Source organism: Erythrolamprus reginae, chromosome 1 (genome assembly GCF_031021105.1).
Source record: "Erythrolamprus reginae isolate rEryReg1 chromosome 1, rEryReg1.hap1, whole genome shotgun sequence".
NCBI lineage: Eukaryota > Metazoa > Chordata > Lepidosauria > Squamata > Dipsadidae > Erythrolamprus > Erythrolamprus reginae.
The window spans coordinates 95,238,278-95,265,852 of record NC_091950.1 but is presented as its reverse complement, the minus strand read 5'-3'; the positions used below and the strand labels follow the sequence as shown (position 1 = coordinate 95,265,852).

The window sequence follows — 27,575 nt, the reverse complement described above, 5'->3', positions numbered from 1 at the left end:
TGATTAAAAAAAATCTGCTTTTAGAAGTGGAAAATCAAAGAATTACGGTAGTTTTTGAATCTCTGATGTTCTTTTAAATGGAATTGGGAAACACTCCGAGCTGACAGCTGAGGATAAAAAAAATATCTATTTCTGCATATAGTTTAAAAACATTTCATGGGGACGAAAAGAACCCAAGTGGGCAGAATCTAGCACAAAACTACTCCTTCATTAGCAGCGCCCAGTGCTTCTTTGACAATCTTAGGACTTTGCTTCATCTCGCAAAAAGGATCATCAACTTTAGTAAGGCACCATTCCAATCGTCTTACTGCTGGACAAAAATATTGACAGCAAAAGCAATTCAAAAAAAATAAATTTTGATGGTTTGCCTGCTTGTACTCCAAACCACCAAAAGTTGCCCATCTTTTAGAATTAAGATAGGAGGGTTAAATAAATTAGTGAATTCACTCAAGGTAAATCAAACAGCTAAAAAAAGATGTGGGGAGTGAGTGGCCCTTCATACCTGGCTAACCAATTCCCAGAACTCAAATGTTTTAACAATTGTATCACTATCTGAAGACTGTGTATTCTCTTTATCTGATCTGCCATCAGAGTAACTATTGGTCAAGGTTTCAGAAAAAAAGTTGGTCAAACAGTGGCCCAGAACCAGAATCAGGCCAGTAATATGCTCACTAGCCTAACCTGTAATTAAAGTCATATCCTAAGATGTTATATATGGACAATAGGAATGATGGACAATAGTCTTGGTTGTCCCTTTTATCTCCCTCTATTTTTCTATTCTGCATTTGTTTAAGAGATTCATGGGCTGGAACAGAGGAAAAGATAAGGAGATACACTTCTATTAATCAAAGCTAGCAAGATTTTTCTTTCGTTCATTTTTGTGCATTGTTATGATAATATAGCCAAGAATAATCTGGTTCCTGAAGTCGTGGGGTTTCCCTCCCCTTTTTATACGAAAAATGGGCCAATACTTTAGGGAATTCATCATTATGATTATGGAACAGCCTTTCCCAGGCTGGTAACACCCAGGCGTGTTGGGACTAACATGCCCATTAACTCCTACCCAGGATGGTTGAAAAATCTTGATTTTTACAATCACAATATATTTAAAGGACCACAAACTACAGAAGGTGGTTTAGAATCCTTCCACTTGAAAAGTAGAGAGATGCTAATAATTGCAAGGAATATTTCTGTGGATGCTCTTGATTGAAGATTAAGAGTCTGCCTTTCCTGTCTTTATTTATACATTTACCAGTACAGTAGAGTCTCGATTATCCATTATCCATCCTTCGGTCATCTGACATTCCGGATGATCAGACATCGCGGCTGCTTGGGGGCGTGGCTGTAGGCATTTCCACACACACCCCAGACACGCCCCCAAACATGGCAGTCGTGACAGGGAAGGCAACGTCAGGAAAGCAGAAAAGGATCACTGATTTCTTTAAATTTTAAGAGGACTGAACTGTTTATACATTACAATGTTGTTACTGTAACATTACTGCAATAAAACTTTGTTACATTTGCAATTCATAGTGATTTCAAAGCTTTTCTTAGACCCTCCAGATTATCTAACATTTTCGGCTATCTAACTATCAGCCTGCCTATTTATGTCAGATAATTGATAATTCAGTACCTGGGGATGGCAAAAATGGCTCCCCCACCACCTCTGGACATCCACGAAGGCCCTCTGGAGGCTTGAAACAGCCCGTTTCCCAACCTCTGATGGGCCCAGTGGGCTTCTCTGGAGCGTGGGGAGGGCAAAAATGCCTCCCCATCCTCCCAGACTCTCCAGAAACTGAAAATGCCATTCCAGAGCCTGCGGGTGAGCTGAAAATCAGCTGGCTGGCACACACATGCACATTGGAGGTGAGCTAGGGTAACAGCTTGTGTGCCACCTGTAGCATCCGTGCCATAGGTTCACCATCACTGCTCTACTCTACTCTACTCTATCTATCCATCTATCTATCTATCTATCTATCCATCTATCTATCTATCTCTCTCTCTCTCTCTCTCTCTCTCTCTCTCTAGCTCTCATTCTCTCTCTCTCTCTCTCTCTATCAATCAATCTATCTATTTATCTATCTATCAATTTATCTATCAATCTATTTATTTATCTATCTACCTTTCTATCTCACTCTCTCTCTATCTCTCATTCTCTCTATCTATCTATCTCTCACTCTCTCTATATCTATCTATCTATCTATCTATTTATCTATCAATCAATCTATCTAATCTATCTCACTCTCTATCTCTCATTCTCTGTCTCTCTATCTCTCTATCTATCTCTCACTCTCTATCTATCTATCTATCTATTTATCTATCTATCAATCTATCTATCAATTTATCTATCAATCTCTCTCTCTCTCTTTCTCTCTCTATCAATCTATCTATTTATCTATCTATCTATCTATTTATCTATCTATCTATCAATTTATCTATCAATCTATCAATCTATTTATTTATCTATCTATCTATCTATCTATCTATCTTTCTATCTCACTCTCTCTCTATCTCTCATTCTCTGTCTATCTATCTATCTATCTCTCACTCTATATCTATCTATCTATCTATCTATCTATCAATTTATCTATCAATCTATCAATCTATCTATTTATCTATCTATTTATCTATCTATCTATCAATCAATCTATCTATTTATCTATCTATTTATCAATCAATCTATCCATCAATTTATCAATCTATCAATCTATCAATCTATCAATCTACCTACCTACCTACCTACCTATCTATCGACTGACTGACTGACATCCCAGGTAGGACACCAGTGTATGAAAATCACAGGCCACTGGTGTGCCAGGCAATCCAGATTGGGTGCTGTTCCTTCCCAGAATGTGCTGTACGCTCGCGACAATCGCATGAAAGGAAAAACAGGCAGCAGTGAAGGGAAAGTAGAAGCAAACAGATGAGTTGAGCTTTCCAACCAGGGACGCTGTGGGGAAACATTTACGTATATTTGTTGGAACGCAGTGAACATGTTTTAATGAGTCTCCCTCCCTCCCAATTATCAAGACAGGGATGCCTGGCGGTGGCAGAAGGGCGGAAGAGGGAGATTGGGAGAGTTGGGATGGGCGGGTGGGGTGGGGGGAAGGAGGGTGGAGGAAAAGGAAAAAACACGGGAGGCCCATGAGACAGCAATTGGGAGGGTGCCTCTCACAGGGGCCCTGGCTGGAAATCAAAGGCCAAGTCTCCTTCGGTACCCGTGCTTTCCCCTCTCTGCACCGTACTCCCTTTGCTCAGATTCGGGATGACAATGACATTTACATGCTGTGCACCGAGATCCCAATTAAAGCTAGGACAGCTCACCACATGGCAAGCTTTAATTAATATGCCTTTTCCTGTTGCAGAACACTGCGCTGACAGATTGTGACTAAGTGCGGGAGAGCAGCTGCTCCGAGGCGGGCTGCTGTTTCTACCAGCCTCACCCCCAGGGCAACCCGGCAGGACTGGCCTTCGCCCTTCTCCAGAGTGCCCACGGCCTCCTTCCGTGGGTTGCAGGGGATCCCACCTCTCTTAAGGGAAGGGACTCCCAATCCCATGCGAAAGACAAACGGCTGCTTTCTAGAAGCGCTCCAGTTTTCCCCCCACCAAAAAACCCCCTAACAAACTTCCTTCGCCCATTAGAGCTAAATTCCTTCCTCTGCATGTTTTTTTTCCCCCTTGGGGTAACAGAGGTGAAGATCCATTTCTGTTTTCTCCCCGAAGGAGCCTTGCAATAGCTCGAAAAGCAGATAAAGGAAATGGCAAACGCTTCAGTAGGGAATGAAAGAAGGCAGTCTCAGAGCTAAGAGGAGCTCAAGGTACTGCATTGTCTAAAGAGCTCTCAGATGTAAAAGGAAGCTGAACTGAGTCAGAATAGACTTTCCCTCCAATTCCCACACACACGCACAGGAAAAAGTTGAAATACCCAAGAGTGTGTTATTCTCACATCCTCAACTTATTAGATTTATTTCTGTCTTTCGATACAACTCGAGAGACACATAATGTTCCCGCATCCTGTTTGCCTTACAACTGCCATCTGTGAGGTGGGTTGGGCTGAGGGCTGGCTGACCCAAAGTCAGCCAGATGGACTTCGTGCCAACAGAGGGCTAGAATTCACCCTCCCAATTTCTAGCCCAGTACCTTAACCACTTGCACCCAACGGGCTCCTACGTGGAAGTGATTCCGTTGGCAGGCTCAGGAAAAAATTCAGTACAGAAAGTGAAACAGGCCTTTAGGTTATAGTGTAACATCATGATTTAGCTCACTCCGTGGGGTGCTTGCTAGCAATCTGCCACTGCTGCTGTAGAGGACTAGCCTCATAGTTCAGAGAATCAAAACATGTTGTACATGATTTATTTAGCTATGTATTTATTTTGTTCGGCAGTTGCACATCTACTTCTTTCTTCGGCTCAGCAACACTCTGTCCATTGCCACCTGGGGAGTCTAGGAATATTCACAGATGTGTATATGATCCAGTTTATCAGGGCTGGGCAGTTTCAAACAAATCAATATTCCAAAATTGTCACATTACAAAAAATGTGCAGTTGTCAGATTTCAGGTAACTGTATACTGCCCAGTTGGTTTTGGTTAAAAGGGAGGCTATAAAGATGAATAAATAAATAATCCAAAATTACTTATAACTTTTCATGCAACATTCTCCATATTTTTGTGGTACTTCTGTGGTATCAATCCGAGGATGAATTATGGAGATGATGATGTGGAGTACTCAGGAAAGTTAAGACTAGTCTTCAATGTTTCCCAGAAATAAGTGTACAAATACTGGATAGAGTTATATACTGTAGGTATAACCACAAGATAAAATGCTAAACTCAAATATGAATTAATATTATTATTAATATTAAATACAGTGATCTCTCGGTTAGCGCGGGGGTTACGTTCCAAGACCTCCCGCGCTAACCGATTTCCGCGTTATACTGGATGCGGAAGTAAAAACCACCATCTGCGCATGTGCGCCATTTTTTTCATGGCCGCACATGCGCAGATGGTGGAGTTTGCGTGTGGGCGGCGGGGAAGACCAAGGGAAAGTTCCTTCAGCCGCCCAACAGCTGATCTGCTCCGCAGCGCGGAAGCAGCGAGGAGCCGAAGATGGGGTAAAGGCAAAGGGGAAACCCCATCTTCGGCTCCTCGCTGCTGCCGCGCTGCGGAGCGGATCAGGTGTTGGGCGGCTGAAGGAACCTTCCCTTGGTCTTCCCGCCGCCCAGGCAAAGGGGAATCCCCAAGATCGCTTGCCGCTTGCCGCTTTGCAGCTTGGAGCCTTGCTTCGCCTCCTTCGCTGCAATAGGCAAGCGGCAAGCGATCTTGAGAAAGAGAGAGAAAGGAGGGCGACTTGCCAGTCCACGCTCCCCTGGATGAACAGCCTCGCATGGCCCCAGCGCCGGGCTCCGCTGTTGCCTCCGCCCCCATTCGGCTTTGCAGCTGAGAGGCCTTCCCGGCATAGCCCTCCCCAATAGCTCCCGCCGCCAGCGCAAAAAAGAAAAGAAAAAAAAATCCCCAAAAGAGGCAGGCACAAAGCGGGGGCACAAGGGGAGCTGCCCGGCAGAGGTTGCTTTTTTTCTTCTCGTGGGCAAGTGGAGGGGGGGAGAGAGAAGGGAGGAAGAGAGTGTGAGAGAGGAAGAAAGAGAGAGAGAAATGATAGAAAAAAGGGGAGAAAAAAGAGAAATGAGAAAATGATTGAAGCATAGTGACAGGAAAGAAAGAGAAAGAGACAGAGAAGTGACTCTTGGTGATGACGTATGACGTCATCGGGTGGGAAAAACCGTGGTATAGCAAAAAAAAACGCGGACTTATTTTTTAATTAATATTTTTTGAAAAACCGCGTTGCAGCGTTTCGCACTAATCGAGACCGTGCTAATCGAGGGATCACTGTATTATTAATGAGCCGAGGTGGCGCAGTGCGTAGAGTGCAGTACTGCAGGTCAGTAAAGCTGACTGCTAGATCTGTAGGTCAGCGGTTCAAATCTCTTCACTGGCTCAAGGTTGACTCAGCCTTCCATCCTTCCGAGGTAGGTAAAATGAGGAGCCGGATTGTGGGGGCAATATGCTGGCTCTGTTAAAAAGGGCTATTGCTAACGTGTTGTAAGCTGCCTTGAGTCTAAGGAGAAGGGCGGCATTAAAAAATTGAATGAATGAATGAATGAATGAATGAATGAATGAGTGAATGAATGAATGATAAATAAATAATAATAAATAAATAAAATAAGAATGCTTGCATTGGGCTGATTGAGTATAGATAGAAAGGCTTAAGAAATTACAGTACTATCCTGATACCAGTTGTAGATGTCCAAATTATGGTGGTAGTACAATTTGCTTAAATAGCTAAAGAGGATCCTGTCATCCATATAATTCAAGCACTGCCACATTGAAGGCATCAGACCGCAGAATGCTTCATTTGCATTAATGTACCACCATTTCCATGTGGCATGTTTGCCAAAATTATAAAAGTGTAATTTTTTAATGATTTTATTCCACAATCACCTTGCTTTGCCTCCCCAGCAGCAAATGTGTTGTAGTTGATGCATCCAATATGGTCTGTATGAGCACCACAAATAATAATAATAATAATTTATTAGATTTGTATGCCGCCCCTCTCTGAAGACTCCGAAAACAAGTGAAAAACTCCCCCACAGTTCTCATAGACATTTCCTGCACTCACAGCAGCAGATAAAAGCCTAGACCAAGAAAGCCTGATTCCAGTTTGGACTGGTGCACCGTTCATTGCTCTATTTGGACTGGGAAGCATCCAGAGTGATGTACAGACCTTCTACATGGGTTGAACCCTGGGAGCTGATTTGGAGACTGCAGATAGTCCAGAACAATGATGGCGAAGCTTTGTTTCCTCGCGAGTGCCCACACCCATAATTCAATGCCTAGGGAAAGTGAAAATTGCCTCCTCTGCCCCCCCTCCCCCGAGGCCCTCTGGAAGCCACAAACAGCCCATTTCCCAACTTTTGGTGGGCCTGGTAAGCCCATTTTTCATCCTCCCCAGGCCAGAGGTTTCCCTGGATCCTGGGGAGGGCAAAAATGTCCTTCCCCATCCCCCCAGAGGCTTTCCAAAAGCTGAAAATGACCTCCCAGAGGTCAGCTGGCCAGTGAGCACATCCATGATGGAACTGAGCTAGTGCAACGCCTCACATGCTGGCAGATATGTCTCCGCGTGCCACCTGTGGCACCCGTGCCATAGGTTTGCCATCGTTGGTCCAGAATATGGAGGCCTGGCTAACAACAGACCGTTGTAACAGTATTGTGCTTATGAATCTAATTGTGAGTGCTAGCTGCTTCCTTATGAAGTCCTAAAATAGTTCAGATTCCTTACCTTCAGAGCTATCTTTCCAAACTAGATTCAGTCAATCTAATGACTGCGTCTCAAGAGGAGATGCTTAGGAGCCCCACCGTACAAGAAATGAAGATGGTAAGGAACTGAAATCAATTTATTTCCATAGTGATAATGACATTTTGGAACAGCTGAGGCTAAATATATCTTGTTTTGGGGGGGGGCTTGGGGGGGGGTGTCCCTCCCCCTTGCAGTAACAGTTTTATTCTAAGAAACAATTGGTCACTGCCTTTTGGGCATATATTGTTTAATATTGTAGATATGACATTTGAAAGATTGGACCACAGAGTGTTTTAAGTTTGTTCCTTTACTTTTCTTTCTTGAAAGCCATCTTGAGTCATTTGGATTGTTGTTATGTATAAACAGAACAAGTAACCATACCAGAAAAATAGGGAAAGATGCATGATAAACCTGAAATGCTTGGCCTTTTCAGTCAACAAAAGGTAATTCATAACTCCCAATGATTTTCTGCAAGACTTCTGGATGGAATACAGTACTTGGAAAAAAGCTGTTTGTTGCAAAATCTGTAACCTTCTCTTCATTTTCGTTCGTTAGAAAAAGCTACTCCTCCACCCTAGTGAGCCAGATATGGATTCTGATTTTAATCTCTTCCGATGTAAAAACATGTTCTAAAACTAAAGAGAGGAATTCCATAATCAAACTCCTGTAGCTCTGAAGTACAAGCCATCACAGGGCACTTTTTAGTGCTTCGTTAACACTTTGATGAGGACTGGCAGCCAGCTGATTTGATTTAAAGTTTATCTTCCTGCTGTGATTTAAGGCAACATTTGCTTAATGTTCTCTAACAGATTATTTTCTGACTGCGAGCCTAAGAGCTGCTTAACAATGGGCTTATTTATTGTCATGGTATTGACAATAAAGAGACATCCATATTGGGAAGAAAACCTCTGGCAAGTGCTGCATAATAATTTGTTAGATGCATCAAAGGGAAAAAAACCTGTTTCATTGAACCAGCAGTTTAACCAATTATTTTTTTCCTTTTCCTATTCTTCCAGCAGTCAAGACCTATAATTGTAGTAGTAGTAATAATACTGAAAGAGTCAAGAATTATGCAGCAAAATAGATAAAAAAACCTTTTCATGGTTTTCTGATTCTCCTGAAACTGACAAGATTTCGGTGTAGGGGATAATCAAACAGAAAGACTCCCCACCACGCACACACACAAAATAGGCACTGTATTGATCGAGAAAAGAAGACAGGAGACCAAAGAAGGGTCTGTCATATTTTAATGACGTTGATCTTTGGTGTTTCCCTCATTAGCACACACTCTCCCCCACCTTCCTGCTACAAGCTCACTGGGATGGAGAGTTACAAATGAAAAGGAAAATCACATTGTTGACTAGGAACAAAAAAAAAGTATCAGAGCCTTGATTTCTCCACTAGAAACTACATGTACATGGTCAAGGTTTCACATGCAACACCTTACATCACAGACACATAACTCACGCCCTGACATGGAGCTAACCCCTCTCTCCCACCCCACATCCTACCCCTAACAGGGAAGTGCAACCTGGCCATGGCACCATGATCCTGCCAAAGTTCACCAGATTGAATTACAATATGCTACGATTGGCACAGCAAGAGTTGCTAAGCCTTGGGCAATATCTGTAATAAGTGCCATCTTTTTTGGGGGAAACGGTTCCCACCCTACCCACATGCTTTACAACTATAGGTTGCCCCACCCCACAGCAGCCCTTGTTAAAAGTTCTGCTTGCATACAAATTAGATATTCTGAAAACAAAAGGCCCACACTCCTGAGAGGTTCCTGAGCATGAAAAAAATTGAGACGCCCAAGCACTGCTCTCCCCTCTCCAGTTCTGAGCTGGAAAGAAGGGTGAAAACAGAGTCCTGGAAAACACTGCTTATCCAGCCTACATTCGTTCAAGCCATCCAAATTCTGAACTTCTGAAGAGTTTTCTAGTGCTTACAAGCAGTGTGGCATGGGATAAAGCTCTGGATTGGAAAATGGAGCCGCTCTAGTTGTAGAATCTAGGTGCAAATTTCCTCCACAGTAGCATTTAAAGATTATATACACAATTGAATAAAATTGAAGGTCTCCAAAGGAAGAGACTCAAGTCTCCCTAATCCAATTAACTGGTAGGTCAAGAAGGGGAAAGCACTTTAAAAACAAAATTAAATTAAATTAAAAAAAAGAGTAGCATTTAAAAGCATTGCAGGGTTAGGACAAAGCTTAATGAATTCCTGTAGCCGGTGAGCTGAGAAATTTACATAAGGCTCAGCTGAATATCAAGGTTTATTACAACTATTGTAGAAAATGTGCAGCAAAACAGATGTGGGAAGCTAAGACACAGAATAAAACCTCTTCAAGAATTCTCCCATACAAGTTATGGTTCCCCTCTAATATCCCACCCCTGCATATCAATGCCCACTGAATTATCAGCATCTGGTCAGAGCCAAAATTCCCCTACTCCTTCAGTTCCTGGTCAGCTGTGAGGTACAAGTCTCTGCTTAGCAGTACAAGGCTAGCACCAATTCATCTCTACCTGTTCCGAGACTCTCCATTGGTGCTCTCATTACTATAGAAATTGGTATTGTCAGGAAGATGGTTATTATTAGTTAGATCATTATACTCGGATGGTCCCTCAGTGTCCATGGAGGAGTGAGCTTGCTCTGATAGGCTTTGCCCACTAGCTTCTCCCTCCACCTCACTAGATGATGTCTGTGGGCTCAGGCCACGTTCTGTCACCTGCATGGACTCAGAAAGGGTCCGTCCCTCTAGCTCCGTTATCAGCTCCTGTGAAGTCGATGGCTGAGCCGAGCCTCCTTCTATCCCAGTGGATTCAGTGCCAGTCTGAGAGCTGCGGTGGATCCGGTGACTCACGATTATGTTGTTGCCAAAACCGCCCATGGATGCCATGGTAGTGCTTTGCTCTCGTTGGACGACAGCAGTCATGCCACCTTCAGCCATCAGCCTTTGGATCCTAATTAGGGCATCCTCTCCAGTTGCTCCATAATCTGAACCACCTGGAACAAAGAAAAGTTCTTTTTAAAAAAACCCTTCTATTGAAGTTTTATATTTGTCCAAAAATCGCTCTACAAAGCAGCTTGTGACATTATTTAAACCAAACTTTTTACATTAAGGAAAGACTTAATGAACTCAATCTGTATAGTCTGGAGGACAGAAGGAAAAGGGGGGACATGATCGAAACATTTAAATATATTAAAGGGTTAAATAAGGTCCAGGAGGGAAGTATTTTTAATAGGAAAATGAACACAAGAACAAGGGGACACAATCTGAGGTTAGTTGGGGGAAAGATCAAAAGCAACATGAGAAAATATTATTTTACTGAAAAAGTAGTGGATCCTTGGAACAAACTTCCAGCAGACGTGGTAGATAAATCCACAGTAACTGAATTTAAACATGCCTGGGATAAACATATATCCATCCTAAGATAAAATACAGAAAATAGTATAAGGGCAGACTAGATGGACCATGAGGTCTTTTTCTGCCGTCAGTCTTCTATGTTTCTATGTTTCTATGTTCTATTAAGAACAAGCAAGATGCAAGAAAATAAAGGAATAAATCCTATTGTAAGCAAAGAACAAAGCTATATTTTTATGTCATGTCTGAAAAATAGAAAGGTGTGGAACAAAAAAGTTATAGGAATGAAAATACAGAAAGTCAAGAAAACATGATAGTAGCACCTCCAATACACACTCTCTCTCTCTCTCTCTCTCTCTCTCTCTCTCTCTCTCTCTCTCTCAGAACAGAGAGGGGGAGAGAGAGAGAGTTGAGAATCTGTTTACCATTCCTGACAAAACAAGCTTACTTTTTTTTTTCTTAATGCATACTGGCGACATCATTTTTCTACCCTCATTTAAATCTGCCTTTAGGATGATTTTATTTTGTAGGGTTTCCAACTCCTAAGAAATTTTTAAAAATAAAAATTCAAGAAAGTTTCTACATTCTTCTATTGAAATTTATTCTAATCTAGGCTGGAATGCAGCTGCAGAGGGTCATAAGAGAATGAGGACATCGTGAGACTGACCAGAAGCAATACGGTCCTGAAGTCAGCTTAAAATAGCAGAATGAGAGGATGGCAGAGAAAGAGAAGATATCAGAGGCTCAGCAAGGCCTAATACGTCCTCTACTGTGTGTATGCCTCCTGGACTTCGGATGATATTTAGGTGATTATTCACCTCACTTGGGGTGGGTGGGTGGAGGGTTCACCAACGCTGTGTGAACTCAGGTCCAGCTGCAACAGATGCAGAGTGCTGCAGGCAGAGGGACCACAAGATCTAACATAAGGGTGAGTGGGTGAAGGATGGGTAGTTCTTGTGTGCTTAATGTTTTTTGGGGCAACTGTGTTATGGGACAGTTTAATAAGCTAAGATTAAAAAACCCAAAGATTGGTAGACTGGTATATGTTGATAGAGGCCATTATTGGTACCATGATGCGCAGAGATAGATATGGTAGGCACATGAAGATTGCTGCACATAGAGATGCCAGGACACTGAAAGTAGCCCCGACATCTTGCTTTCAATATTCACCACAAGACTGGGCCAACAGATCTTTGGGTTCTGGCTGCTGTTGTTAAACAAAATCTGCCCCACCGCCCTCTCTGCTTGAGCTGCTGGATTCCATGGTTACTTTGATGGTGGAGTCCTTGAAGGTGATGACCCTTGGGATCCCTGAGGCTTAACAGTCCTTTAAGCTGCCTCCCTAGTGATATTGAATCTGGGACAGTTCAACAATTAATTGCCCTCATAATCCTGTCCCAAGTAATAGAGGACCCAATGCATATATAGTGCTGAAAAAAAGGTCACTTATGACCAGTTCTTGCACTTACACGAGCCAAAGTGTCACGGTGGTTAGAATGCAGTATTATAGGCTGGCTCTGCTCAAATTGCCAATGTTTGATTCCCTCAATCCTGACCAGCTCAAGCTTGATTCAGCCATCCATCCTTACAAAATTGGTAAAATGACCCAGATTGTTGGTGGCAATATGCTGACTCTATAAACTGCTTAGAGAGGGCTATAAAGCACCATGAAGTTGGATATAAATCTTAAGTGCTATTGCTACAACTGTTGCAGCATCCCACAATAACACTATCAAAACTATGAGTTATATTTACTCATTTAATTTTGGATTTTTACTTGTTTAGTCTATTAAGTCTAAAGACCTGTGGTGGCGCTGTGGTTGAATGCAGTATTGCAGGCTAATTCGGCTGACTGCCAGCAGTTTGATCCTTACCGGCTCAAGGTTGACTCAGTCTTCCATCCTCCCAAGGTTGGTAAATGAGGACCCAGATTATTGAGGATATTGAGCATCGAGCACATTGTTATGTGTTATGTGAATGTTGTATTATTATTATAAAAATCAATTTTAAAAAATTATATATGCAGTATATAAAAAAGCAGATAATACGCTGACTCTGAAAACTGAATAGAGAGCTGTAAGCAGTTTTCAGAGTCAGCATACGGTGAAGCGCGGTGAAGTGGTATTTAAGTGCCATTGCTATTAACATATTGCTACCTATCGCTGTTCCTTTTTCTCCAGTGATATCTCTAGGCTCTCAAAGAATCACCCAGTATAGAAAGTCCAGCTCTCCAAGGGCAAAGCAAAGCTAGGAAAAGAACGGCTCATTCAAGCTGCTTCATGAAGAATGAGCAATTAGTGGCCTCTCAATTGTAAGCTGTGGAAGAAAATATCTTTATTCAATGGAACGTGCTGAATTGTTCCACAGAGGATGTAGCAGCCACAGGCCACCTGATCCTTATTAAAAATATAAATCTTCCTTCCAGACTTTGTTGAAGCATCAGGTCGCATTACAAAGGAGGAGGAAATGGCATTGGCTCATCTACAATGCAGAATACTGAAGGGGTTTTTGGGTTATGTCTGTATAGAAAAACTTACTTGCACCTTTATATGCTGCCTAGTGATTCCTCAACCACTCAGAATTCTAAAATAGCTACATGAAAACTTTTAACACATTTTTATATCACAATTTTGCCCTGAAATAAAAATTTGAAGGGGGGAGAAAAGCAACACTAATTCTGAAACGTGAGAATAAATCTGTACACCTTTATGATGTTAAAGATCTTAAGTTGCCAAATTTTTGAAAGTCCACTTTCAACAATCAAAATTAAGGTTAAGGGTAGCGTAAAACCTAAGCAGCCAGACTGCAGAATTAAATATTGGCCTTATCTAAGATCGGCTACGGGACTATCTGGCGCACTATGGGAAGTCACTAAGCAGAATATAATGAAATGTATGTCCTGCAAGCTGCACAAAGTCAATTTTAAGTCATAATTGCTAACTGATGCCTTATTTACATCACTTCTATACGAGCATGTGCTGATCCTGAAGCCTCCATTTAGGCAATCCTTGAGCAGAAGATGCTGACACTCTACTCCTCTCCCCCACCAAGTTCTCCTTTCATGCAAACATCTGCTTTGCTTCTGTGGCAAGGGCAGAACTCCAAGGCTGGGGTTGTTGCCTAGTCACAGAAGCAGCAGGTGCTGTTTCCACAGCAGCAGGGCTGACTGCTCAGTAATTTATCATGTCATGAGAGATCTGATTAATAAAGACTAGAAAATGCAAAGGAGCCAAAGTTAGTATTTCTATCAAGGGGCTGATCTTCAGTGTCACTGCTAGACCCACAGACGTTGCTTCTCACCCTATTGCTTTCATTTCTCCATCAATTTCTCAGTGCTTCAGAGAGAGAGATCTCTAAATCAGATACATGTCTACAGAAAAAGAAAGACAGCAGTTTGGGCATATCATGCCGAATAAAGAATTTGGTGACCTTGAAAATGAGAATAGAAAAGAATAAAATAACAAAGTTGGAAGGGACCTTGGAGGTCTTCTAGTCCAACCCCATTCTTAGGTAGGAAAACCTACACCACTTCAGACAAATGGTTATCCAACATTTTTAAACTTCCAATGTTGGAGCATTCACAACTTCTGGAGGCAAGTTGTTCCATAGGTTTTAGATATACCGGTAGATTTTATATCATAAACTTATATGTATGTATGTATGCATGCATGTATGTATGTATGTATGTATGTATGTATGTATGTATGTATGTAATAAAAATAGTCTTATTTCTTTGTGTGAATGAAAAAGGATGTTGTGAAAATCCTAATGGCATAACACTGGGGGATACTGCTATTTAATTGAAGTCCTATGCTACTGATTCCAAAGTTAGATTTATATCTGGCATCTCTGCACTCAAGGATCCTGGAGCAGATATGCACTTTTCTCATTGCATATCACAACTACCAGGGTTGTAAAATAGGATAGGGAAATCTTAAAATCTGAAATACTTAAGTCAGTTCCACCATCCTCATAAAGTTAATCGAACATTAGCTTTTAAAAAATTAGAGAAGGCGAGACTTGTAAATTCTGCTTTGCACATTATGGGCTTCTACTGCTTTCTCTCCTTTTTCAATCACAGGCCAGAAGCCTTTGCTTTGTTTATTTTGTTGCACCGTGTTTGGATTTGATGGAAACATATTCTCATCTGGCTACAAAAGAATAAAAGGATGTTCTTTCACAACTATTTATTGGTGTATTATCACAACAATCTCCCTGTTTTATCATTAAATAAAACTCAGTTTACACATTAGCATCAGCACAAGAAGTGCAACTTTCCAATAGCATTTTTATTTCAAATAAGCATTTGATCAAACTACCCTTTAAAAAAAGGAGATGCAACAGACATTGAGAAAGGAAATGATAATAAAATTATAATTGCATTATAATGAAATTATAGCTTGGGAAGGAAATATGAATTGGCACCTATTTATTGAAGCAGTATCAATGAGGAAGCACCTTCCTTGTCTTTTACAACAATACTGAATTGAATCTAAACCCAAATATATAATAAACAAATTCCTGGATATCCAGATTTTCTTCCAGTTTGGCTACATTTGCACGATATGCAGAAGCTTGAATACGTTCATTATCTCATCTTTATTATTATTATTTATATATAAATCAAGGCAATGAGCATGTTACTAATCTTTCTTTCCCCTATTTTCCCCACAACAACAACCTCAACACAAACCCCAAAGTGATTTGGGCTGAGGGTGAGTGACTGGCTCATAATTCCCCAGCAGTTTTTCCATGCCTTAAACTGGGGCTAGAACTCACAGTCTCCTGCTTTCTAGCCTGGCGACAACCTTGGGCAGTATTTTGATGAAACTATTTTGAAACAGAAGAACCCAGACATGCATTTGGAATCTGCATCATTATACTTTGAGATGACATACTAACCAATAATGATGGAACATAGAATTTTTTCCCATAATAAAATAGTGATTTGGCCCCAGATTCCAGCCACAACAGAAACTATAGGCATTTAAAAAATTAAATTCTTTTTAATACTGGCATATTTAGGAGTGTTGTTCAAAAGCATTCTAAGTAGGCTTAACTATTCTGCTTATCAAACTTCTGTGTTAGTGACCTGAAAGTTTAGCTAGGACTGATAACAATTAATGGATATGTTTCCAACCAATTTTAGCATTTTGCATTACATTTATTTAAAGGACCAAAGAAATAAGTGTTTCTTTCTCCTTCAAATAGAAGATAAAGTTCAGCTTGGTTAAACACTTTGTATTATTCATTTTTTTCAACAACAATTTTTTTTCCCTGAGCCTAACTTTTACTTCTGTGATTTTCAAATATTTTTAGACTGAAACTTACTTTCCTTTGACTGATGGAGTTTTCACAAACAATAATATACAAAAAACAGCAATTATGAGACAAAAAGAAACTGGAGGGATTCACTGATAATAGGTTTACTAACATTATCATATTTCAAAAAAATTCAATGATTTTCAGAAAGGTAATTTTTAGAGCCTGCAAGGATGAAGGATAGTCTGTATTTACTAACAGGCAAAAGTTTGGAGAGATTTATTGAGGAATATTTTCAGATTTTTTTCCCAAAGGCAATGTTCTTCTGTCTATTGTAGCAAAGAAGAAAACACCTTTTAAAATAAAGAGTTTGCTCAGTGCTACCGATTCTACTAAGTTTCATAAATATTTGTATCAAGAAATACTAATTAATTCATAATTTTGCTGGGAAAATTCTGAAAAGAGTTGTGTCAGCTTATTTTCAACATAAAAGTGTTTCAAAATCTTCATACAGTGTTTGTAGAATTGGGATATCATCTTAACATCAAATATATTATTAAATCCACACACAATGCTGTTTTCCTGTAATAGTTATGACCAAGCCTAACTTTACAACCTGTTTTTCCTTGTAATTGATCTGATTTATTTCTGGCGGGAAAACTCTCTGAAAAAAAATGTTCTTTCCTAGTTGTTTTTTTTTTAAAGCTAGAAAACAATCCAACTCAGTTGGAACTTAATTCTTGTTTTTCTATTCTAGATAGAATCACATTAAGGGGAAAAAACCCTAATGTGAGCCATTTTTCATACTTTTCTGTAAAACCTAGATGCTGGTTTAGATTGCTAAAAAGCATGTTTAAAGGAATTACTAACATGCAGATCTTAAGATTTTAATTGCTATAAAACCTCTATATTAGCTTTGTCAGTTTTAACCCTCTTAAACCTTGGAAAAGTAGATTGGAGACAAGAAAGGCCTGATGATAATTCCTCAGTGCTGGGACCAACTAAAATGCAGATTGTTATCCAAATCATCACTTCTATTTTGATACAGTTCCTAATTATGTAGATATTTATTATGCAGTTTCTCAGTGTATGCTCATTTGCAAATATTTGCTGTATTCATTGTTTACTTTTATACATTATGCATATATAAATACTAACATATATTGTGGTAATCAGTAGGTCACTGTAATCTATTCATGTTGTTAGTAATCTTGATCCCCCCCCCCCCCGCCCCTATGTTCAGTATGATGTTTTTTAAGAACAGGTAGCAGAACCTAGTTTCCTAAATAAACTTCCTTTAAGTAAAGATGCTTTTGTATAGTAGCTCGGAAGAAATGTATCCTCCTTCCTGACTAAATGTCAGATTTGTTTCCTCCCTAATTGTCAGATTTCTTTTTTTATATATTATTTTAGTTATGAGTAAAAATCAACAATCAGCATTCAAAACATCATTGCTGTAGCTGGTTACTGTGATTTAGCACCATTTTCATGTATAATAGTACAACATGAGTGTTCTGTTTTTATAAATAACCACATTTTATCATCATGCCCAACTCCAGCAAATTTAAGCTTAATTCAAGTAATTCTAGCAAGCTAATTTCTTGTCTTATTATATACTATATGAAGCTAAATTGTTAAATTAATTATAATGACAGCAAAGACATGATGTTAAATTGCTATTTATCTTTGAACTTAATGGAATAGCTAAAGGTCATTCTTTAATTTCAAGTTATATTGTTATTTTGGAAACAGATGAATAACTGACCTGGGCATAAGTCAGAACATCTGCTTTTAAAAAAGCAGCAGAAAAAAAGTTGAATGAAGCCACATTTAAAGATACAGTGCTGTTTATCAATATTTGTCTTCAAGCCCTCAGTATTGGTTAATTTATCCAGGCGATAGTATTTAAGATCACTTTTGTGTAGGTTTCTTTAACCATTGGAAGAGCATACTTCATACTTCACATAGAAATGGATTGTTTTTTTCTTTGCTAGATTCTTTTGTTTTTAATTTGTTTTCACATTTCAGAAGTGGCAATAATCTGATGTTAGAAAAAATATTTTAGAAGCAAACTTACATCTCAGGATGCACAAGAGATATAAAGGGCAATAGCAAAACAAACAATGTTCTTTCATTTTCTAAAAATGGCAGAAACGAATGAGCTCATGTGTAGCTAAAGCTATTAGCTGAAGATGATGCAACTGCTATGTATAGGCCCATTCAGGATAATGTCCAGGATAATGCATATTTGGCCCCAGCAATAATTCCCCAGTATTTACCTTCATTAACCCCCGAAGTAAGACTTCCTGGTTCCTGAACTTCTCTCTCGGTTTGTGTTTCTGCGTTCTGTAGCTGAGGTGCCAGTGTCTGTGTGCCCTGCGAAGTCACAGAGGTGGTTGGGTTCCGTGGCTGCAGGCCAATGGCGTTCATTAAGCCCAAATCCCGGTCTGTCCTCCAGGTGGCTCTGCTGGTTCTGAAGAGATGCACAATAGAATATATTTAGCTAGGATACAGCAAATGCAGAAATGCATGTATGCCCCTGAAACACCCAGTCATTTTTTATGCTTTCAACATGCATCCATTAAGAATTTTAATGAAAAGATAATCTAGAAGGTAGTCAAAATTATGTTTTCACATCTGATTTTGACTAAAATGATTATCCTAGTCTTACAATTAGAAATGGTGTTGGATCCCATAAGTGTTTTAAAGTTGGAATTAGTCATTACTTTTGTAGTACTTTTCCCCCCTAAGTTTTCAATTCCCATAAGCTTAATGGCTTCCAACTGACTTAGGAAGGTGTAGTATTGACAGCTGGATGGACGGTGGTTGACAGATTTATCTGAACATTTCATTTTGCATTAATGAGATAACCAAATATAAGCAGTGATATTATGCCATCTGGAGTAATCCAAGTGCCAAGGGGAGAAATTAGTTTTAAAATTTTAGAGCTGCCATCATAATCACACACACGGGTAAGCAATACAATTACATCTAGACCTTGACAACAACAATACACATATTTCTATGTCTGGCTGGTTGTCTCCACACTCATTCTCCAGACTCACCCTGGGCGTTCAGTGCTTCTGCTGCTGGAATGCACAGTGAAGACAGTTTCATTCAGCTGGTCCCAGTAGTATTCTACACCAGAGTTTAACGCCCTGCCATCCAAAAGCAATAAGTCAAGAGATAAATGAAACCAGCCTTATCCATATTAATAAGATTATCATTCCCAATGCACCAAATAGCAAAATAACATTCAAAATCAGTAGCAGATAATATCAATTGTTGCTGTGGAAACATTACAAGTATTTCATTTTCTGTCCAGTCTTAAGATATAAACTAAAAAGCCAGCAATCCCTAAAGAATCCAATCTGAAATGTAAACTTAATTCTAAAATTGTTACAAGAGCTTTGAACTCTATTAAATCTCGGTATACATAGATGACTTTTCTACTTTTAATTTAAAATATTTCTAGTATACACTTAAGAATTTAAGAAGATATATGAACTTGATTTCATAAATGTAGTATTGAATATATACTCTTGACAATAGCTATTCATAGTGATTATACATAGCCACAAAAGATATTTAAAGGGGCTGATGAAGAAAAGGCTAAGAGCCACTGACTTATCTCCCAGGGATCCATAACCTCTGGCCCACTACTATGCTCAATCCATTCGGAACTGAGCAGTGCACAGCTCTACTTTGCAAGCATCTGCTTGCACTCGCATATGAAACTCCATTTGTGTGAGTAGCGGGTGCCCACGCCCACAATTTACATAAAGGGAGCTGTGCACACTTGTGTACGCACCTACCACTCACAAAGAACTATCCCCTCTCCCTCCTCCACTGTGCCGCCAAGCCAGAAAGGTTGGGGATTGCTGGCCTAGCCCATAATGTATCTATGTTACTGTGACATAGAAACCTACTCCCATAACTCTGAACATGGTCTCAAATACAGGACAAAATGTATGTAACACAGAATATAATAATTTCAAAATCATGTTCTTTCATCATTCATGAGATAAATATTTCAGTTGGGCTGAGAGAGACTGGCCCAAAATTACTCGGCTGACTTTCACAGCTTAAGAAATATTTCAAAAGTATAGTATATTTAAATTTGTCTATAACTATGCAATACATATAATGTTGCAATATCACAAACATGTAATAATACAGAATAAAGTATGCAAATAGTATATAGACTATAATGTGATTTCATATAAGCATTAATTCTGTTCCAAGTATTGACAATGCAAATTCAAGACAAAAAAACCAGACTTCTACAAAACATGGGATAGATGTTATAATTGGCTAAAACAGAAAAAATATAGAAATCTATTATAACATAACTTTTTGCAATAATATAATGAATTGTAATATATCTCAAATGTTATATTACTCTACTTTCTGTGTAGTAACGATTGTAAATAGTATGTCTAACATACTAACATATATATATATACACACATACACACATACATAATAGGAGTAAATATGAAATGAATAAAATAGCTGTTAAAATAAAAATAAATATTCCATTAGATTTAGTTTATAGGAAGACAAATTTTAGAACAACCAAATATACAAAAGTTTAAACTAATAGCTAATAACTAATAGATCATTAAATAAATATGATTTCATTGTAAGGGTTTATATTGGTCGGCATTATGTATGTAGTTGTTGTTATTATTATTATTAATAATAATAATGTTGTTAATAATAATAATAATAATAATGATGATAGTGATAATGATAATGATAATAATAATAATAATATTTGTATGCCGCCCTTCTCCGAAGACTCGGGGCGGCTTGATTGAATATGGTGTCTTTACTGTAATTATTCTGTTTTTATATTGTGTTGTGGTTGTTTTTCTGTTTGTCTATTTTTGTTGAAGTGTTTCTATATTTTTTAAAAGGAAAATTCAATAAAATTATTTTTTAGAAACAAAAATTATGTTCCAAACAAAGTACAAAGAGCAGTTTAGCAGTAAAACAGTTTAGCAAATGTGTGAGTGACTGTGATATGACATTTAAAATTATCATACAAAATAATACTTAGAAGATCGAAAGTGTTTTAAAATACTCTTTAAATTAGTCCAAGTTTAGTGATGACTCTAAGCCTTCCATCTTAAGCATAATTTGGAACTCCTGTCTTATAAAATAGCTCACATAATCACAGTCATAATACAACAATTTGAAAATTGAAGTGATTTGGCAGGATTTTATGAACAGCTTTGCCAGCTCTCAGGAATGTCTTAAGAAGTTGCAAATTAAAATACCTGAATGTATCCTAAGCCATATATTGTTAAAATCACCAAAAGTCAATTGCAAAAGACAGTTTTACTTGGAACAGCTTGTATCCTACTGATGCTTATAACATCATCAAACAAGACCATCTGTCTATCCAAGGTCTTTGAGAAGGCCTTGGTAGGTGGATAAAACTATCAAATAAGAATCTGGATAATTGTGAAACAAACCATAATATATTATGTACATATATCTACAAGGTGAAAGTCACTCCGAGAATGAGATGGGCGGTATTCTTAATAAAAATATCCTTCATAAAAAGGTGCCCACCATATCCAAGTTGATCGTTTCCATGCTTCTAATTGAATTGATATTTTCCAGCAAGAATAAAAGAAAAGTTGCCAATAACTAAAGTAAAACTAACAGCTGTGCATGGAACCGGAGCCAAAGCATTCTTATTTTAGTTGGCTTTCAGTTCATGGCATGAAAATTTAAACTTTAATATCCGTTTAACAGTCTGAAGCAAGGGGTAATGAAAATTGAAAGGATTTCTATAATATATTTACTCCCAGGATTTTTATCTCAGGTAGTTAGAAGAAGAAGGTGGTTGCTAGTATCAACCTATACAGCCAGTCATGGATCCAAAGCATCTGAAGCACTGTGCACTCTGCATATAGAACCTCATTCTGTATTTCAAGTTATCCTCAGAATCGTCCCCTGGGTGCTTTTTCATGCTATGGTGGAACAAGAAGCTACTTGGGAACAGGCCTTCTCAGTGATACCCCTTGACTACTACCAGCAGAATTCCTATCCAGAGTGAGTACATTCCACTGTTTCCTACTTGGAGAATTTGTCAGGGTATGTAGATTAAATAGCTGTAAGACGATGAGAGGTTAAAAGCAAAGGCAACCGAAAGCTGATGCAATGGGAATGAGGAGGCAGGGTTACTGCCATTATAAGAAGCTGGGTACGAAGCTGCCTATATAAGGGAAGCCATTAGAGGGTGTTGTCCCTTTTCCTCATGTTTGCTCTCCCTGTGTCTGTAGCTGTATAAGTTATTTACCATGTATTATGTATGTACAGGTATATATTTAGTTGTATATAAACCATGGTTAATTATCTAAAGCAGGGATGAAATGATACCGTTTGGCCTGGCTTGGGCATATTGGTAGTAGCTGCCACTGATGGTTGTGAGAACTGGTAGTGGCGGCAGCATGAGGCTCTGCCCATCCACCCATTGCTATTTTCTTTTTTTAACCCTCTGCTCATGCGCAAAGTGTTCTGCGCATGGGCAGAGAATGAAAAAGCATGTGCGACAGTGACAAAGCATACACTTCCGAACTGGTAGGAACGGGAAGTAGATTTCACCGGTGATCTAAAGGCTCAGTGTGCTGAGTTTTGCTATTGAGTTTATCTCATAATACTCGTCACACTGAAAAACTCCGACAGAATTCTACTTGATTTTATTTCAAGTATTCGGGCAAATATATGTTTTATGTCCTGTGTCTTTTAATATATTAAGACTTTAAATATGCTGAATGAAACCATTTAATTTTTCTGTTATGTTTGCCTTGCTAACGTTTGCCTTGCTAAATGCCTTGCGTTTTACTTATTGTTACTTGACGGGTATTTTTTATACAATATTTGAAACATTTTAATAGTGTGATCTTAATGTTTTGCAAGTGAGCCCAGAGCAGCATGTTAATTTTTTTAAAAAATAGAAGACAGAATTTCCTAGTCAGGTCACTTTTTGTGATTTTGCCTTTCAGTGGCTTTACCTATTGGGTAAAGTTATTGCTAAAGTGATCGCAGGGCTAATGGATTCCTAGGGATTTTCTGTCTGATATGGTTAGCACTCCTGCTAGAACTCTAGGTACACCCACTGTATTTAGCTGCACACTAAATTCGCTCTACGTGTTGTCCAAGGCATGGAGTCTCAGTAAGGACTGAGAGTGATTATTAACACATTAAAATCATTCTCACACACTGCAATGGAAAACTGATAAGTGCTGAATAAAGTAATGTGCGAGAGTGTTGTCTTTGTTACTGATGTTCTTCTACCATAAACGACAGTCTTTCCACAACATGAAATAAAATCTTTGTGGCATTTGATAATCTACCCTTATTCTTACTAAATACTGGCCAGGAACACAGCATTATAGTTGTTCATAGTGTGACAATTTATGGCACGATCTATAGCCAGATACTTCTATACAATGAATATAAGTAGTACTACCAATTCCGTCTTTTTCCCTACACATCCTTTGCTTACTGTCACAGCTTTCAGATCTTTCCAGCAATTTTAGATGCCAAGGAAAGCGATTTTTCTTTCACCCTCACTTAAATTAATTGCGTGCTTGTAGAGTAGAGAATCAGACAGCTATTTGCTTCTAACAGCTAGAGTAGTATTAAGCAGGAACTTTATTTACTTGGAAGTATTTTCATTTTAAGTATAAATTGTTAGAAGGAAAGAACCGTTGTACCTACCTGAACGGTCTTCTCAGTGCACTGGAAGGAGAGTCCAACATGGGTAATACTCCAATCCTATTGGTAGAGACTGAGTTAAAAATTTACATATTATTTGAGCACCGCCCCCTCTGCTCTCCCCATGAGCCAGTTTTAAAAACGAAAGAACCCTAGTAAGAGGATAACCAAGTTTTATTGTTAACACTAATAACTGACTAACTGCATACTCCGGCGTCCCTGCACCCAAAACTAAACCGGGTGGGTTTGGACTCTCCTTCCAGTGCACTGAGAAGACCGTTCAGGTAGATACAACGGTTCTTCTCCATTGCATCTGGAAGGAGAGTCCAACATGGGATATACCAGAGATTTACGGCCCATGGGAGGGAGAAGGTCTTGTCAGGGACGTTGGAGATAAACAAACACATTGCAACACACGTCTCCCAAATGCCGCCTCTGCGGAAGCGAAGGAGTCCAACTTATAATGCCGTATGAAAGTTGACGGAGCCGACCACGTTGCAGCTCTACAGATGTCATCTATGGGCGCCTGGGTGACCCAGGCTGCTGAGGTCGCCGCACTCCTCGTCAAATGAGCAGTCACTCCCGGTGGAACCGGTTGTTCACGAGCTCTGTATGCATCCGCAATACAGTCCCTGATCCAACGACTAATGGAAACAGATGAAAGCCCAAGTCCCTTTTTATCTGATGAGAACGAAACAAACAGTTTTTCCGTCTTTCGAAAAGTCTCTGTGCGTCTAATGTAAATCTTGACCGCACGGCGTACATCGATCTTATGCCATCGCAATTCCGATGGGTGATTGCCGTGGGTGCAAAAATCAGGCAGGATGAGCTCCTGTTTCCTGTGGAACTCTGAGTTTACCTTTGGTATAAAGGAAGGGTCCAATCTCAGCACCACTCGGTCTGGGTAAAAGATACAAAGGTCAGGGCGTACTGATAATGCAGCTAACTCTGACACTCTTCGTGCCGACGTAATAGCCACTAAGAAGGCTGTTTTGATTGACAGCAGTCGCAACGGTATTGATCTCAAAGGTTCAAACGGTGGTTTTGTCAAGGCCTTGAGGACCAATTGACGGTCCCATGAGGGAAACCTCCGAATCGGTGGGGAATGTTGGTTTGCAGCTCCCCGTAGAAAATCCTTAACCCAAGGATGGTAAGCCAAGGAACGGACTCCCTCAACCTGTATCATGGTCGCGAGGGCTGCCACATGGCGTTTTAGTGTATTTGGAGCTAGGCCGCGATCAAGGCCCGCCTGCAGGAACTCCAGAACTGTAATCACTGAGGCCTGTCCAGTATTGATTTGCTGTTTGTCGCAGAAACCGCAAAAGGCCGCCCACGTCGTCTGATAAATCCGTGAGGTAGATGGATGCCTTGCAGCCTGCATGGTGTCGATGACCTTCTCCGGTAGCTTTAATCCTTGTAACCTGACCCGTTCAAGTGCCAAACGGTCAGTTGAAGCCACTGTGGATCTGGATGTTGCAGGTTCCCCTGGCTGAGGGAAATCATCTGGTCCGGAATCCTCCATGGGGTTGACACTGACAGTGCCACCAGGTCGGAGAACCATGGACGGCGAGGCCAGTGTGGGGCCACCAGCAACACCTCCGCTCTTTCCCTCAGGATCTTCTCCACCACTCTTGGGATAAGAGGCGTTGGTGGGAACGCGTAGAGTAGTCCTGGCGGCCAGGGTGTTAGGAGAGCGTTGACCTCCTCTGTGCCCGGTGCCGGAAACCTCGTGTAGTATCTCGGAAGTTGAGCGTTCAGGGGACTGGCGAAAAGGTCCACTAATGGAAGCCCAAACCGACTCACCACCTGTTGAAACAGGGCCGGATCCAGCCTCCATTCCGAAGGATCCAAGGTGGAGCGGCTCAGCCAATCCGCCTGCATATTGGTGATTCCCACAATGTGCTCCGCTGCCAGGGACCGCAGATGTTGTTCGGCCCAGCGGAATAGTGCCCCCATCTCCTCCATGAGACGCTGCGACCTTGTGCCCCCTTGGTGGTTCAAGTGAGCTCTGGTCGCCACATTGTCCGTGAGCACCAACACATGCTGTTGTTGAACCAGGGGAGCAAATGCCTTTAGTGCCAGAAACACAGCTTTTAATTCCAGGAAGTTTATGTTGACCGATGAAAGGTCCTCCGCTGTCCACAGACCTTGAGCCATGTGAACTCCAATGTGAGCTCCCCATCCGGTAAGACTGGCGTCGGTGGACAGAATGACCTGATCTGTTATCTTGAAGGGGGATCCCCTGTTTATGGCTGTAGATGTCCACCATTTTAAGGACTCCTTGACCTTCTGTGGCAAGCAGACTTGCCTGTGGGAATGGCTCACCTTGATCCTCTGAGCGGGAAGCAGGAACCACTGCAGTGTCCTGATATGGAACCTGGCCCAGGGAACTATGCCAATGGCTGACACCAGAGTTCCCAATATTTTTGACAGCAGCGATAATGATATTGGCCCCGTACGAAGACCTGAAATCAATCGCCGGATGTTGTCCTGTCTTTCTGGTGACAATGACACCGTGCCCTCTAGCGTGTCTATAATGGCTCCTAGGTATAGTAGCTTGGTGGTAGGTACCAACTGGCTTTTCGCCACATTGATTGTGAAACCGTGAAGTTCTAATGTGCAAACTGTCTCATTGAGATCTCTCTCTGCCGCTACCTGGGACCTGGACAAAATGACTATGTCGTCCAGGTACGCCATCAGTCTGATGGATCGCGCTCTTAAGCTGGCAGTCAGTACGTCCAGGAGCTTGGTAAACGTCCTTGGGGCCGATGCCAGGCCGAATGGCATGGCCCTGTACTGGTAGTGTCTGCCTTCGGTGAAAAATCTGAGAAATCTGCGATGGTCCGGATGAATAGGGACATGCAGATATGCCTCTGAGGTCGATAGATGTTAAAATGTCTCGGTATCGGATGGAAGCCAGAATGGTCTGCAAGGAGTGCATCCTGAACCTTCGGTATTTTATGAAGAGGTTCAGTTGCTTCAGGTTGAGGATCAACCTGCAGCCTCCTGAGGGTTTGGGGACGATGAAAATCATGGAATAAAATCCCCTGCCCCCGTCCTGTTGCGGAACCAATTCTATGGCCTGGATGTCTAACAGATGTGAGATCTCTTGGCGTAATTGTAGTTTCTTTGCAATGTCCTTTAGTATGGGACAGCGTAGGAAACGGCTGGGAGGTGGTTGGATGAATTCCAATCGGAGCCCATGTGTGACTGTTGCTATGGCCCATCTGTCGGAGGATGTTGCCTGCCAAGCCGTGCAGAACCCCTGTAGTTTCCCTCCGATTGGTTGAGGGCCGGTCGCGTCATTTGGTGCGTTTGAACCCTCTTTGAGTGTTTCCACAAAAGGGCCTCCTGGACTGGTGATAGCCCCTTGTCCTGTCCTGAAAGGAGCCACGGTCACTCCTATAGGACTGTTGGTTATACTGTCCCTGGGAGAAGGACCGTTGGTTCTGAGCGGCCCCGGTGGAGGATTCCCAACGAAAGGACTGACGCCTTGAATAAGGAGTGAACCTCCTGTCCGGCCGCCTGTTAACTCTAGGAAGTACTTTCCTCTTATCCTTGTCCTCCACTAAGACTTTCTCCAACAGGTCTCCGAAGAGGGTGGAGCCTTGGAAGGGGCCGGAGGCTAGGCGCCACTTAGATTTAAGATCCGCCTGCCAGTTCCGTAGCCACAGCAGGCGGCGTGATGACAATGTGGTTGCCATGCTTCTGGCGGAGAATTTGGCTGCGTGAAGAGTGGCGTCCGCCGAAAATTCCGTCGCCGCCAATAGCTTACTCAAGTCCTGGCGGAGACGCCCGTCCTCGGGCCCTAGGCGGGATTGCATTTCCTTGATCCACATGAGCGATGCGCGGTTGATGAAC

At 40.8% G+C, this 27,575-nt stretch overlaps 1 protein-coding gene across 4 annotated transcripts in view; it reads right to left on the bottom strand.

The window, feature by feature from the left end:
• Nucleotides 1–8,581: 8,581 nt before the first annotated feature.
• Nucleotides 8,582–27,575, bottom strand: part of AMBRA1 (autophagy and beclin 1 regulator 1) — a 160,634-nt gene continuing 141,640 nt past the window's right edge. For all 4 annotated transcript variants that reach the window (XM_070760229.1, XM_070760215.1, XM_070760222.1 and 1 more), the window contains 3 exons: nucleotides 19,043–19,135; nucleotides 18,257–18,450; nucleotides 8,582–10,357 (listed from right to left, as the gene is read on the bottom strand). In XM_070760229.1, coding sequence (XP_070616330.1) covers nucleotides 9,873–10,357; nucleotides 18,257–18,450; nucleotides 19,043–19,135 — 772 coding nt within the window. In that variant the 3' untranslated portion in view covers nucleotides 8,582–9,872. The remainder of the gene's footprint in view (nucleotides 10,358–18,256; nucleotides 18,451–19,042; nucleotides 19,136–27,575) is intronic.